This window comes from Manis javanica, chromosome 3, assembly GCF_040802235.1.
Source record: "Manis javanica isolate MJ-LG chromosome 3, MJ_LKY, whole genome shotgun sequence".
Taxonomy (NCBI): Eukaryota; Metazoa; Chordata; class Mammalia; order Pholidota; family Manidae; genus Manis; species Manis javanica.
The window spans coordinates 68,537,185-68,552,045 of record NC_133158.1 but is presented as its reverse complement, the minus strand read 5'-3'; the positions used below and the strand labels follow the sequence as shown (position 1 = coordinate 68,552,045).

At 41.5% G+C, this 14,861-nt stretch overlaps 1 protein-coding gene across 3 annotated transcripts in view; it reads left to right on the top strand.

The window, feature by feature from the left end:
* Nucleotides 1-12,706, top strand: part of PLCXD2 (phosphatidylinositol specific phospholipase C X domain containing 2) — a 43,318-nt gene extending 30,612 nt beyond the window's left edge. Inside the window, exons 3-4 of one of the 3 annotated variants that reach the window (XM_017642337.3) lie at nt 3,997-4,238; nt 8,958-12,706. In XM_017642337.3, coding sequence (XP_017497826.3) covers nt 3,997-4,238; nt 8,958-9,117 — 402 coding nt within the window. In that variant the 3' untranslated portion in view covers nt 9,118-12,706. Of the gene's footprint in view, nt 1-3,996; nt 4,239-4,667; nt 8,866-8,957 lie in introns of those variants that run through there. The other 2 variants (XM_073231696.1, XM_073231695.1) reach the window with 2 other exon arrangements.
* The last annotated feature ends 2,155 nt before the right edge of the window (nt 12,707-14,861 follow it).

The window sequence follows — 14,861 nt, the reverse complement described above, 5'->3', positions numbered from 1 at the left end:
GACTCTCTACTAAAAGAAAAAAGTAGCAAGTACTCTTCATTCACAGTGGCTCACTTACAGATGTGGTAACCGAGGCATATTAAAGAGTTCTTTTCCAACTTAAGGAAGGGGTTTCAATTAAAATCAATTAAAGATTATTCACTTGCAAGGATTTATTGGATACCAAGTATGTGCCAAGACCCCTTCTAAGCACTTGGGACAAATCAGCAAATAAAGATCCTTGCCCTAATGGAGCTTTCATTCAAATAGAGGGAGAGAGATCACAGGAAATCAAGATAATAAATACATTATATATGATGCCAGGAAGGGATAAGAGTGATAGAAGAAAAGTCAAGGCTGGCAAGGGCGGGTTACAGTTTTCAACGGGTTGACCAGGGTAGACATTTGAGAGAGTTAATCATCAGTGGTCACTGGGAGAAGAGTTTTCCCAGCAGACGAACCAGCCAACATAGGGCCCCAAGGAAGGAGTGTGCCTGACATCTTTGAGGCAGAGCAGGGGGCCGTGGGGCTGGAAAGCAGAGCAGCAGGAGGAGGTCAGAGAGGTAAACTCGGATGACACACCCATCCACAAAAGCACTCAATGTCCTTGACTTCACAGAGGCTGAGTTACATCTTCATATCCATTAAAATGTATCTAAGCCACTCCCTCACAAAAACTTTGTAAGTGATATTTTGCCAAATATTTATCACACCTCTCCCCGTAAAGCTGAACTTGTATTTGTTGAGACTCACAGGTCTAATGTGGAGAGATTTTTTTTCCCCCCAGTGGAATCTCTCTTATAATATTCAATTACAGTAATAACAATGACAACCAACATTTATTGAGCCTTACATGGTATCAGCACATGGATTAATATACTTCATCCTCTCAACCACACTATGAGATAGGTATTTTGTTATTTATTCTCATTTTACAGATGAGTGAAGTGAGGCATGGGAAGATCAAGCAACTTGCCCAAGAGAACACTGTTGGTGGGTGGTAAGGCCCAGCATTCAATCACAGGCTGTTGGTCTCTCGAGTCTCCACAGCTTCTGATGCTCTCCCAGGGCTGTTCACACTTCTTGGTGATTTTCACAACCAGTGTCATCAATTTAGCGAATAAAAACACTTGTTTTTTACTCATGAGCCCCTATTATCAGTGGGTCTCCGAGGGTGAGCAGAATAGGAGAAAAGAACTGTAATAAGGCTTTTGAATATTGGAATTCAGGTAAGGTTAAACTTAAGTACACTTAAGTTTATAAACACCTCTCTGTTGTAAATATAGTTCTATAATTTTGTACACATACTATATTTTGGATGGGTTGCCATATTGCATACTAAATCGTTTAGAAACCTGCAGGAGTAACAGGCATCTTCAGGACTAATGAGTAGTGGGGACAGTGAATTTCTAGCAGCAGAGGAATGATCTCTCATAGTTTTTAAGTATGGACTAATCTGTGTCATACCACTACAAATACTCCTAAATTATCAAGGAAAGAGACTCTGATGACAAACCAGAAAAAGGGAGAGTGTCATCAGTTTGAATTCTAGGATCTCCTTTTTCTCCTTCTTTTCCCAAAGCTCTTTCTCCCTGCCATGTCTTTTCTTAAACACTAAACAAAGAGACCATGGAGAGTCATCAGTCACCTCCCTGCTGCTGCTGGAACAGAGCCTACTAGCCATTAAACTTTAAATATTCATTATGTAATGAGCTGCCTTGCATGTAACCCCCTGAGTATTTTATTACCACAATTTAATGGCAAGAAATGTATTACCATTCAGTCAAATTTCATTTACTCAATGTACAATTACATGCAGCACCCAGGTATATATTTGTACAGTAGTGGCTATGGGTTTTGAAGGTACAGTGAATTACAAAAGTTAATCTGCAGCTTGACAGCATGTAGAGTGTTAATGAGAAGGTGAGAATATAAAACACTAGGAAAATACAAAACAACTGATGTGCAATTGCAAGATAAAACTGCTTCAAATTTACTATATGAGAAAAGAGGTTTGTAATGAATCAATTGAAGAAGAGTTCACAGTATAATCTACACACAGGGGCCTCCAGTAAAGGACTGGTTGAATAAGAGGAAATCAACCAAGGACTAATTCTCAAAGGAAATAAGATTTTAAATCTGAATCTCAGGAGAAAAACTGAACATAAATTGCTGAGCTGGAAGGAAAAGTATTTCAGAGAAAAATACAGCACAGAGAGATAGACAGAAGCAAAACACAGACCCGGGGCAAGACTTGCCCTCCCAGAATTCTGTGGACTAAGAGTTGGTTTGCTATGCCAAACTCCTACTGTAAACAGAAATATTCTTCCTATAACCTTTGGGAACAGATTGCTCATGGAGGCTCTTGAGGAAAGGTGAAAAGTCCCCTTACATAATTTGTACTTGTTGCACCTTTTCCAAGACAGAATAAAGAACATCACTGTCCTCTGACACCGCTCAGGGGCCAGGCAGCATGGAAAATGGTCTGACAGCTTTGTCAAAGGTTCACGCTGCCTCCCTCCTCTCCCCCAGTCTATTTCCCAAGCCAGCTTTCCTCACTTAAAACTGCTGGAGACCCCAGCTTTCCAAACTAGTCAATTACACCGCCAGCAGAAAATCCTCCCCAGTCTCCCAGGCAATCTGCTTACTGTGAGCCTATGATTAACCTCATTAACACACGTGTTTACCACAGACATCATTAGCAGTCAGTCAGACATTACTCAAAACCATTACAAACAACAAGAATAGTCATTAGCCTGTTCAGTGCATCGAGCCCGGCGCTCCCTCACTGGAGGCCTGCAGGAGCCCTTAGTCATGAGCTAAACACACCCTGGAAACTAGACACACATTCAGAGCGCTCCTTTCTGGGTGCCTGGAGGATTATGCTCTGGGCCAGCTATCCAAGGACTGCAGTTCAGGGAGTGTAAACACACACGCTAGACATTCCCCCAGGAAGAGATGGCTGGAGCTCGAAGCAGGGAAAATACATTACTTCTAGACACATAAACAGTGGAACTCGGAATTGGGACAATCAAAATAGTAATTCCCTGTCCCTTAGCTGCCTCTCAGAAACTAATTAATGCTGTGGATGTGGCTTGCTAATTATTATCAAAACCACCACTAACCTAAGAGTTCCCTCAGAAATCTTCCCTGTCTTGAGTAGTGCCCTCCCTTCCTCTCCTGGGCAGGGTTATTGAGGTCAGAATCAGCAAGTGCAAGTGAAAATCCAGGTACTCCCAAATCAGTTCAATGTGTTGATCTCAATGCCAAGAGTGGCTATTTCTTGAACACAAGACCCATAAGTTATAGACAGTACTAGCTGCGCAGGGGGCTCTCCACCTGGGGTCCAAAGATTTCCAAGGGGAAGTGGCATGGGTACATTTAAGAAATCTGTGGTTTTGGATAGGGAAAAAAACATGTTTATTCTCTCTAGCCTTTACCTGCAAATGGATATGCCCTTGATTATGAGCGCAGGCAGTCACCTACAGCAGTATAGCCCTCTGAATTTGTACCCATAGAAATCACAGACATTTCCAAATCACACTTGAATGGTTACAGATAACTTGAAATTTTATACTCATCATTAACTCAAAATTATGGAACTTATTAGACTTAAAACAAAATATTTTTATTTAATATATGATGAAACTCATACATGAATTTACTGTAAATTTAATCAATATATTGATAGCTATATTTCCACCTCTTTGATTGACTTTGCAATCCTGTCTATTTTATGCATTCATTGAAAACATAATCTGAGAAGGGGTTCAGGATTTTGCCATTCTTGCAAAGGTGTTCATGACAAAAATAAAGGTTAGAACCTTCAAGTCAGACATAGTTAAGTGCTTCCATCTTTGCTTTAATGATTTTTCTTAAAAAAATATATATATGTAACAATTCTTGAATTTCAACATGTTTATATTTGCTTTCCTCCTTGCCAACAGTGTAAAGCCGAAGAGTTAACATTCAGCTTGTTCTTGAATTGCTTTCCTTTTTCTGATTTGAACATTTCAGGTTCTTATTTTCTATCACTGTCCCTTCTACAAGCAATACCCGTTCCTGTGGCCTGGAAAGAAGATCCCAGCGCCCTGGGCAAACACTACAAGTGTGCGCAAACTAATCCTCTTCTTGGAAACCACGCTGAGTGAGCGGGCCCCGCGCGGCTCCTTCCACGTCTCCCAAGCGATTCTCACCCCCAGGGTGAAGACCATCGCCCGGGGCCTGGTTGGTGGCCTCAAGAACACTCTGGTTCATAGGTAAGAATTTGCTTCCATCCCACAAGTAAAGTTTTAGAGAAATTATCATGATTCTCTTCTGAATAAACAGCAGTAAAACCATATAGCTTGAAGATTTAAAATAACAGCAAAACAAAAAACCTTGTATTTGCAAAAGCTGTGCATTTGAGGTGACTTACAGTAACCATGGCCAAAGGGTCTTGAAATACTTTGTTAAAATGTGCATATTATACCATGAATACTCTCTGAACTGTGTGATACTAAGGCCAAGCACCTCAGGCCAATGCCAGTCTGCTCACTGCCAGCACGTGGGTACATCATGTCTGTGCCCCACCCTCACAGCTGCCCAAGTCTTCACTCATTTCAGGAGCATTAAACAAGACTGCTGTGCAGGGTGGTAGTGCTTCAAAGATGGCCCTCTGGGGACTTGGGGTGTCCCTCTCCCTCCAGCAGGTACAGTGAATCCTATGAAGCAGCTTGGATGCCACCCAGCAGGCCGTACCGTCAAATACTTCCTCAGAGCAGAATTGATCCTGATTATACAATTAGGCAGAAGAAGCTCCAGAAATTTTGTATTAGATGATGATCTTTACCCTGGACACCAATAAATGATATGTGTTGTCAAGAAAAAGGTTGCTTGTATACATGTATACGTATCTGTGTATGCCTATGTACATATATTTGTATACATATACATATGCCTGTGTATAAGGGAACACTGCAAATACATTTGGACAGTATGACATCCCTGGAAATCCAAGCTGAGGAAGTTCGTATGTTTGGGTTCCTGAGTTCCAGGAGGTGCCAGAGTTTAGACAGTGAAAAATTCATCCCAAACTGTCCCCATCTATTTGGTTCTGAGTTTAGAAAGCATGACTTCAGATGACAGTTTACCTGGCAGGAGTTTGGTTAGCAAGGAGTGCCTGAACTTTTCTTTGTTGGTGAGAGCTACTGATTATGTTGGCCATGAGTGAAACCAGAAACCCCTTTCTGTGTGTCTTGATTAAGTCTTGACGGAATTTCTTGTGCTGAACTTAGAAAAGAGAATCTCACAAACCAATGATGTATCTCTGAAAGTCAGAATCACAAAGTTTCTTTTTCTAATAATATATGTTCATGTATCCACACCATCTTCTTCAGACCTTTGATAAATTTGCATATTACTTATTCATTCATTTATTTACTTGTTCATACACAAAGATTAAGTACCTGGGAGGAGCTAAGTTCAAAGATACAAGATGAACTACAGTCTATCAGTAAAAACGAACATGTTCATTTCTAAAAAGCAATGTAAAAATCACTATAATTAAGTCTGTGCAGAGAGCTATACTAATAAGGGAGAGTAAGTTCTTAAAAATAAGGATGAGTTATACCTGTATTCTGAATAGCAAGTACCCTCTTGCAAATTATTTCAATTGATTCTTAAATTAAGCCAGCCTCTAGGAGGGCAATTGTTCTAGAGCACATTATCATCCCCATTTCAGACGGGACTTAATAAGGTTAGGTGGCCCAGCCCACATAGGTGGTAAGAGTCAATAATATGCCCCAACTCTGAATTCTTGATTGTTGTATTATTGCCCTTCTCAGTATTCATAGACTTGGATATAGCATATTACAGTGTGCCCTGTGTCCTTTCTGCTCCACTGGCCAGTAATTATCATACTAGTACCTGAATCTGGTCAGATCTTGATGGTTACAACTGTGAACCCACAATGTCACAGTGCTTTTCATACTTGCAAATTCCTAGAATGTTAATGTGGCTGCAAATGAAGCACAAGGCTTTTCCACTTGGTGGCAATGAAGGCACACCCCCAAGGCCAAGGCGCCCTAGCAGCCCGAGCCTTCACCCACTGGTAGCAAGCACGTTTCCATGAGATTAGAAAAATACTTGGGCATCTTGACCCTGCTGATCACAAGAATATTACACGAATGCATCATGCGGTCCTGGGACTCCTTGTCAGCTAAAGAAAGAAATTCAGCTTTTGTTAAGAGTTTGTTCCCAAATACCAGTGAGACATGTGGCTCTCATTTTCTCTGGGCTACTAAACAAGCATAGGAAAGAAGTAGTTGTCACAAAAGCTTTTCCCAGAAGGTCTGTCCTACACCAAGGCACACGGTGGTGCCATCAAACAGGGCCCAGGCACTAGCTGTCAGCTTGACCAAGAAGAAGAAGACGAGGTTAGTTTTCCTACAAATGTAGAAGTGGTTCTCACAGCAAAAAAATTAACCCACACCATCCCTGCTTCCCTAACTCTTAGGTGAACTTCGGACCTGAGATTTTGTTCACTTTGGTTCATCACAATAAAAGGAAGCAATGAAAAATACAGCCATTCTCACTGAATTTCTATGGTGATTTCATTGCAATCAAATGAAAGCAAGTTTTGCCTAAGCCTGAGAACAGAGCAGCCCCTGGACCATAGAAAGGGACGTGGACTGAAATCAGAGGCCTGAGATTGACTCCTGACATGGTCCCTGTTATGGACTGAATTGTGTGCACTGAAAATTCCTATGTTGAAACCCTAACCCCCAGTACATTAGAATGTGATTATAGAATGAATTAGGGCCTTTAGAGAGGTAATTAAGGTTAAATGAGGTCATAGGTGCAGCCCTAATCCAGGGTGACTGATGTCTTATAAGACAAGGAATTTGGACACACAAAGGGATGCACAGAGAAAAGAACCCAGGAGGACACAGCCAGAGGAGGCCATCTGCAAGCCAAGGACAGAGGCCTCAGAAGAAACCAGCCCTGCCAACAGCTTGATCCTGGACTTCCAGCCGCCAGAACTGGGAGGAAATACATTTTTGTTGTTAAGCTTCCCAGTCCACAGCATTTTCCTACTGTGGCCCAAGCAAATTAATGCAGTCTCTTGAGAACGGGGCAGTCTTTGACAACTTCCCTGAGGTCTCTGAGCTGTGGTTTTCTCACTGATTAAATGGGGTTTTTAATACCACCCAAGATTATAGAGTGTTAACAGAAAATGCCTACCACAGTGCCTGGCCCAGAACAGACATTCCATCCCTGTTCCTAAGGAAACCCAGGAAGAGTGGACCAGCCTTGTTCCCAGTGGGCCTCAAAGCCAAAGGGAAGCTTCTAACCTCCTGCTCTGCAACCTGTGGGATTTGGGGCCTGACAGGCATGTCAGCAATGTCCAGCTCAGCCTTCTGCCCTGATCCCTCATCTTGGTAGATGCCAGGAGTTAAGAAAATAAAGTGATTCCTCCTCATAGTGGGCTCTACAATTCCCTTTCTTTGTACGTATTCCTGGTTATTCGATCCTTGCCTTGGGTAAGGCTGACCCATGCAACCCGAATCTGACCCAGACCTGTTTGTCCACGGAGACCACAGGTGCGTGCCTTTCCCACATTTTCCTGCTCAAGCTCCAGGTATCTGCTGAGGTTTGGCTCTGGCTGGAGTCACCAGAAGTTGCCCACCAAGCCTTGAATTCTTATTTCTCCATAATGACCAGAAGATGGCGCCTGCATTTCATACTTAAACATTGACTAGTGCTTTTCAAACGAAGTCTTGAATAGGTCACGTTCACCACGACTGTGGTCTTCATGTGGACTACTGTGTATTCTGCTTCTCTGTCTCCAAGGGAAGACTGTATTTTCATCCCTTCATTTTCAGGCCACATCATTTTGTCCTTGGTATTTACCCAGAAGAAATAAAAATAAATGTCCACAAAAGGACTTGTATAGCAATGCCGTAAGTTTTATTCATAATATCCCAAAACTGGTAACCACCCATTTGACTATCAATAGGAAAATGGATAAACAAACTACAGTCTAGTCACATGGTAGAATACTATGCTGTGGTAAAAAAGGAAGTTACTGATGCATGCCACAAAATGGATGAACTTCAAAAGCATAATGCTGAGTGACAGGCTTACACACAGAAGCCATATTGCATGAACTTACATGAAGTTCTAGAAAGGAAAATTTAATCTATGGTAGAAGAAAACTCAGTATAACCATGGTCTCTGGGGTAGTGTTGATGAGGAAGGTATATGCAGGAGCTTTCTGGGGTGTGGATAACACTCTGTGCCTTGGTGGGGCAGTGGGTCATGTGTATACATTTGAACACCCGTTAAATTTGGACAAATGTATATACATAAGATACACTTTGTGCATTTTACTGAATGAAAACTGTGTCAAAAGAAAAAAGCAAAATGAAAACAAACATTGGACCCTGTTAATGATATGCATTCTGAGGTATTTAGGAGATGTATATAGAGATTTATAGTTGGAACTATCAAAAATATAAGATAGACTGATGGAAGGATAGAGTGATGGACTAAATGGATAGACATGTGGTAATAACCAAGTATAGTAAAATGCTGATAGTTGGATCTAGATGGTGGATATCCTTACTGTTACATTTCTCTTAGTGTTGCAATATGTTGAAAATTTTCCATGATGAAATTTCATGATAAAAGAATTAAAGAACCCACTAATAATTAGGCTCTTGGTTTTCATTTTTCAAAGTCCTGTTGACATGGTATCTCTCTGATGTTTGAGGCAAATAATCTCTTCTTCCAGCACAGAAATCCTGAAAGTGCAGCTCTCTGGTGGAATAGACATCCCTTCATCCCTGGAAGAGATACAAAGTTTAAATGGACAAAATTCTGGGAGCTTGTGCTTTTGTTACATTAATGAGAATGTTTTGTTTCTGATTCTAGAGGAGTCAGTCCTAAACTCTACTCCCTGTTCTCTCTGTTCCCCCAACACCCTCCTCTTGTAGGAATCTTCCTGCCATCCTGGACTGGGTGAAAACGCAGAAGCCTGGAACCACAGGTGTCAACATCATCACGTCCGACTTCGTGGACCTGGTGGACTTTGCCACGACTGTCATTGAATTGAATGACCTCCTACAAGAGGATAGAGCTTTGGCTAAATGCTGAATCAATTTTTTATTTAACTTAACGTTGAATTTGGTGATGCGGGCTAGAGTTCTGAAGGGTTTCCTGTTAGGATGGCCCCTGGGCAGTGCCGGTGAAGGAAATGGAGGAGAGCCCTTTCATCCCACCTCACAAAGCCATTTGGATAAAATTACAGAGCTTTTCACTGCATTGTTTTCCCAAATGAGACATTTTTAAAACTCAAGTCCAAGGGAAAAAAACATGTTTCATGTGATAAGGTCAGGATCTCCCCAGTGGCTTATGATGTTAAAGGAAATGGGGTCTCCACTGGGGTATTGGGTGTCCCCCAGCCTGCTCAGTTCCTTGTAGTCTCCCAAGAGGTTGTGTTTGAGCCAGTGATAAGAACCAGAATCTTCCTGGTCAAAACAATGGCTTATGCAGGTGTGGACTGCTCTGCGTGGTGCCTCTAATATCAACCCAGGGCTTTGAGGGGAGAAAGGGCCAAGTATGGCATGCTGAATGTCACCACTTCTTCCCTGAGAGAGTAAGACTTATTTATCACCAAGGTTTTTCAGCCATAGGCTGTTCTTGCATAGCTTGTACTTGGTCACCAGTCACCTTTAGTCTTTAGATAAACAGTGCATACTGCCTTTGGTATCAGAAATGCATTGCCCAGTTCTTAAGCATTGATTCCTTTCTGTTTCTTTTGGCCCCTTCTTAAAAGTGAAAGGAACAATGATGGGGGATCTTTTCACTGTGGGGCCCAACAAAAGATAGACATGCATGTTTGCTGCATGCCAGATTTCTTGGATTTAACTCTATAGCTTTCCCCAAAATGTTTGCCAGGTTAAGTGCCTGCACCATTTTGGCAAAGTCCTCTTTGGAGTGGGATCTTCTAGCCAGATCTTGGAATTGCATTTTGTTGTTGTCTGCCTAGAACTTGGGTCTATGCTGCGGGACACAACACTGATGGAAAGCACCTTGTATGTGACACCATGGAGGCAGACACAGGATGCATGGGAACGTGCAATGGATTGGAGGAGGAAGCTCCAAGTGGGTCTGGAGCTGCTCTGTAACTGCTTGAAAACAAGACTACCTCGGGGACAGTTAGGATGACTTGTGTGTCATCAAGTGAGAAATACCCAGTGTTGGAGCATTTCTAGTTCATGTCTTGATTGTTCTGTTTTCTGCAGGTGTTCTGAGCCTACCAATCACCACTGTATGAGGGCTTTGAAACTCAAGAGGGAATTTTTTTTTTATTGATAAGAGGTGCTTACCTATAAAGAGCCCTCTTGTGTTTTACTTATTTATATATTTATTCACATATTTATTTATGGGTTAATTATCTTTAGTGCTTCTTACCTCAAGAGCACTTACAAAGGAGCTTCCTGAACTTTTCTCACCCAGGCCTGATGCTGCCGTGGTCTTCCCCCCTCAGTCAGGACCATGCATCTCAGGACTGAGTGACCTCTGACTCTACTGTAGCTGTTCTGGCTCCTGCAGTCATGCCGGAGGCAGCGTTCATGTGTCCACTAAGATCTGAGAAGCTGCCACCAAGCCATGTACTGGAACAGAAGATCAAATGGGTCGTGAAGAGCTCTCAGTTCTTGAGGAAGACCCTCCAGAAGACAGTTGAAAAGGAAGGAGCCAGAAAGAAAACTGGACATGGGGGTGCATGCACTCTGATGCTCCCTAGAGCTGCCTGAGAGTCCCTAAGGAAATGTCAGCTTCTGTATTCTTAAGAAACAAAGATAAACATGGACTCTTGGATGGGTGTGTGCATGTATAAGATCACTGGACCACCCCCCCCAAGCCGCTTCTCATTTCTACTCTGCAATAGTCATAGTTGGATTTTACATTTTGCCTGCAGTAGGGTTGGGGGAAAGCAATTCTAGGTGAGTTGCTAAAAGCACACACTCCTGGCTCTTGGTCTTCCAGCCTTTACTCTCTGTAAAGTCATTTAAGCCCTGAACTTTATCTTCCACAGTTTGAGGAGGTCACAACCCAAATGCCTCTGGGAAAATGCAGTTTAACTTTTCCTTTTCTTGCATTTGAACCATTCTCCAAAAAGGATTTTGGGGATTTTATTTTCAAATTCTTCAGGGCCTTCTCTGGAAAGGAGTAAGAAAGTAAGGGTCCAAACTTTCTCAATTTTCCTTCAATTCTGGTATTCCAGTGGCAAGCTCCGAAATCCCTGGCCTGCCTACCCTCAGGGTTTTAGCTGTGCTGTTTTTGTTTCATTTTGGTCTTGTTTTAAACTCTTGGTCAATTGCTAGAGACTAGGTCATTTCCCGTCTTTTAACCCTTTGTTACTTGGCAAAGAGATAAGGAGGCAAGAGGAGAATTATTCTGCTCTGTTTTATTTCGGCCTCAGCTTTGTCCAGGTGCTTGGTGCTATGAGGCCAGGTGTGGGCAGGTATCACACAGGATGCCAGCAACACCCAAGGGCTGCTGACTGTTCTGTGAAATGTTTACTTGATTTTCTCCTTTAGTTTTTCAAAATATATAGTTGCACTCCACTTGAGTTGGAACATTTTAAGTGTGCCTCCATGTCTGCATGATAAGAGGAAAGTCACCAAGCATGACACAAAGCACAGAAAATGGTACTAAGGTCATGTGCATGGAGTCCTGCTCTGCATGGCGAGTGCAGGCACTCACTCCTTCATGTGCTCCAGGTTCCCAGCCCAGCTTGCAGTTTGAAATTCTGAACGGTGTTCTCAGTGGTAGGCAGAGGATTGATTATTTACTATTCACCCTTGAATTGGCAGACTCTCTGTACCAAGAAAGAGTTCTTCACCATACTGTACATGTGTGCATTCTGTTCTTTGATCTAAGGTCAAGCATAAGACTCAGTGATGGGACAAGCTTTTATGTCTACGACTCATTCTGCAACTGCCAACAATAAAAATGGCAATCCAGCTACATCTGTTATTTGCACAATGTCTGGGGACCTTAGAGATCAAACAAGGCAATCACACTTGTTCAGAACTAACTTCAAGATTGACTAAAATGCTACCTGATTGAGCCAAAGAGAGCTTTAGTTTCATAGGATTCGGGCCACAGTCATTCTGAAATGTAGGCTGTTTTTCATAAGCTCCCTGGAACCATTTACCACATGGCCACATTTCCATGGCCTTGTGGCAAAGGGGACCATTACAGATTACAGGTAAGAGCAGTATTTAAAGGCTTGAACTTGGAGCCTATTAGAGGTACTACTGTGGGTTCATGGGTATAGAAACTATTCTTAGAATTGGAAAGAAAGGTCAAGATGGAATTGATAGAAAGGAATGACAAATTATTTATGATTAAATTCTAAATTAATGGCAGAGTTAAGAGGGTCATGCCCCCAAAATATTACTTATTTGCCATATGAGTCTCTCTAGTAATTACATTTAGTTATTTTCCTTAGTGCTGAGTCTGGACCCCTAAATTCTTGAGGACAGTTAAACATAGTCCAAACCCAATGTCCGACATAAACTTGAAGAAAAGCACAAAATCTGAGCACAGGTTATGATCTATTGTAATCTTTGTTCTTCTTTCATGACCTCATCTTCACACCACAAAATTTGTTTCTATTCAAGAAGGCAATGTAGTGCAGTATTTCAGAATTAAATACAGTTTTTCAGTGTGTCGTCATTTTCTATTTCTGTTTTTCTGAATCTTACCACCAGAAAGTGCTCCCCAAAGACACATTATTATAACCCAGCTAGAAGGCTCAGTGCTCAAAGTGGACAAACGGAAGAAATTCAAACTGAAATGAAACTGCCTTTTTTCCTGAAAACAAAATAACTACACAAAGGCAGACCGTCTTACAGAATTTGTTCACGCCACAATTTAAGTGTTTGTAATGTTCTTGATTGGCTGACTACAGATTTTTATTGCTAGCCTCTGGGAAACAGACCTGGCTTGTGAGTGGGTCTCAACAATGTGGCTGAGCAAGTAAGTCACCCTGTGCTGTATTTGCTTTGGTTCTTTCACCTGGAATAAAGATACTCTTTGCTATTTTCATTCTGATTTGCAAACCTTGGTCAGCGAACTCCCCAAAACAGCAGGTCCCTGATGATTAGGTTAAATGCCTTGTACTCAGAGGGTGTACAGTTATGGTGGTTCTTCCTTGAGTGGATGTGTAGAGAAATGCTACTTGGGCTCATTTCTCAATAGTGTGGACAGAACTTGTCCAACAGTGGTGCCTTTAGTAATCCACATCTGCCGACATGGGCAAGAGCTCCTGAGAGGTGGGCCTTCCCAAATACATGCTAAATAGTCATTTTATGCCAAAAGGAAACAGATAGATAGAAGTTGATAACATCAGTGTCCACTGAAAGGATGTTTATTTTGTATGGCATAAAACATGGCTTTCACCTTATATTCCATGAACTTTCCAGTACATCGTGGCCCTCTGCTTCAGACTGCTTACTAGCATTTGCCATGTAGCATTGTCACTCACAAATGTTCCCTTGGGACACACAGGAGTGAACTGGTTGGGTGATAAGTCATTTAGCTGAAAAGTTTACCCTTAATTCCAAATGATACTGAACAGCTCTTTACTGTCCCAAGAGAACCACTATAACCTCATCCTCCTGCTCCCCTGGCTTCCTACCAGAAATAACAACACTAATGGCATTTTATCCCAGAATCAGCCCTAACCCGGAAGAATACAGTGCAAAATGCTGTTGATGCTGATGAAATAGCACAGTCTTAGACACTATAAAAATATTCTAAGATAACTCTATCCTGCAGTAGGTATAGTATTCTAGTCTTTTCTCCAACAAAACTTGTTCTTAGGACATTTCAAATGTAGTTCTAAGCCACATAGTTTGGATAAAATACTTTTCTTCTCCTTGTTAGAATTCAATCCCACAGCATATTGAGGCAACCTACTCAATAGTCTAGAGGCATTTTCCATCTCATTCCTTTTCATCTCCTTCATAGAACACCATTTTCTCTCTTTGTCTCCTGGCCATCCTCTCTCATCTGCTGATTACTAATAAGCATAAGAGATAGCAAAACTTGCAATGAAAGGCAATATATTCAGTAATGTCCAAACACACTCTTAACCATGGTGGTTATTGCTTCTTACTCGTCAATGCATTATGGCACCCCTCCCCCTCCTACCCAAACACTAGAACTGTACCTGGCAGGAGCCCGGAACTTACTGCCAGTATACATTCAAAGAGCAGGGTCTTGCTAACAAGCTTTGAGCTCAGTAAGAAGCACAGCACTTTGAAAAGTCAAATAGTCCTGTGACAGCTTTGTAGATTTGCAATTTTACATTTGTCATTTGTTCATAAAGCCAATAAGGTTCATGAATCTACGGTATCAGTATGATGACTCCAGAGGCAGTGGTACCTTGCTGGTGTTGCACTTACTAATTTACACTCAATACTAATAAGCATTAATTACATGCAGGTTGTGTATGCATTATTTGAATTGTGTATCTGCCAACTGTAATACTTAAATTCACTGATCAGCAATTAGAAAATACAGAAATTGTCATAGTGAAAATAACACTTGATCAATTCAGTTAGTCAGTGAATCTGATAGATGCTCTATTAGATATTATGCTTTGTCCTCTATGCTTGTTTAATATTACATTGCATGCTTTTTGCTAAATTGAGTAAACTAATAATAATAAATTATACCAATTTTAAGGTTAGAATTAAAATTTTTCATATATACTGCGTAGTACTCTGAAATGTATTTTGTGGCTTAATTATCTTATTCATACACATTCACTTGGCTTCTTCCCCCTTCGGAAATAATTGTTCAGATATCTCTCTCACCTT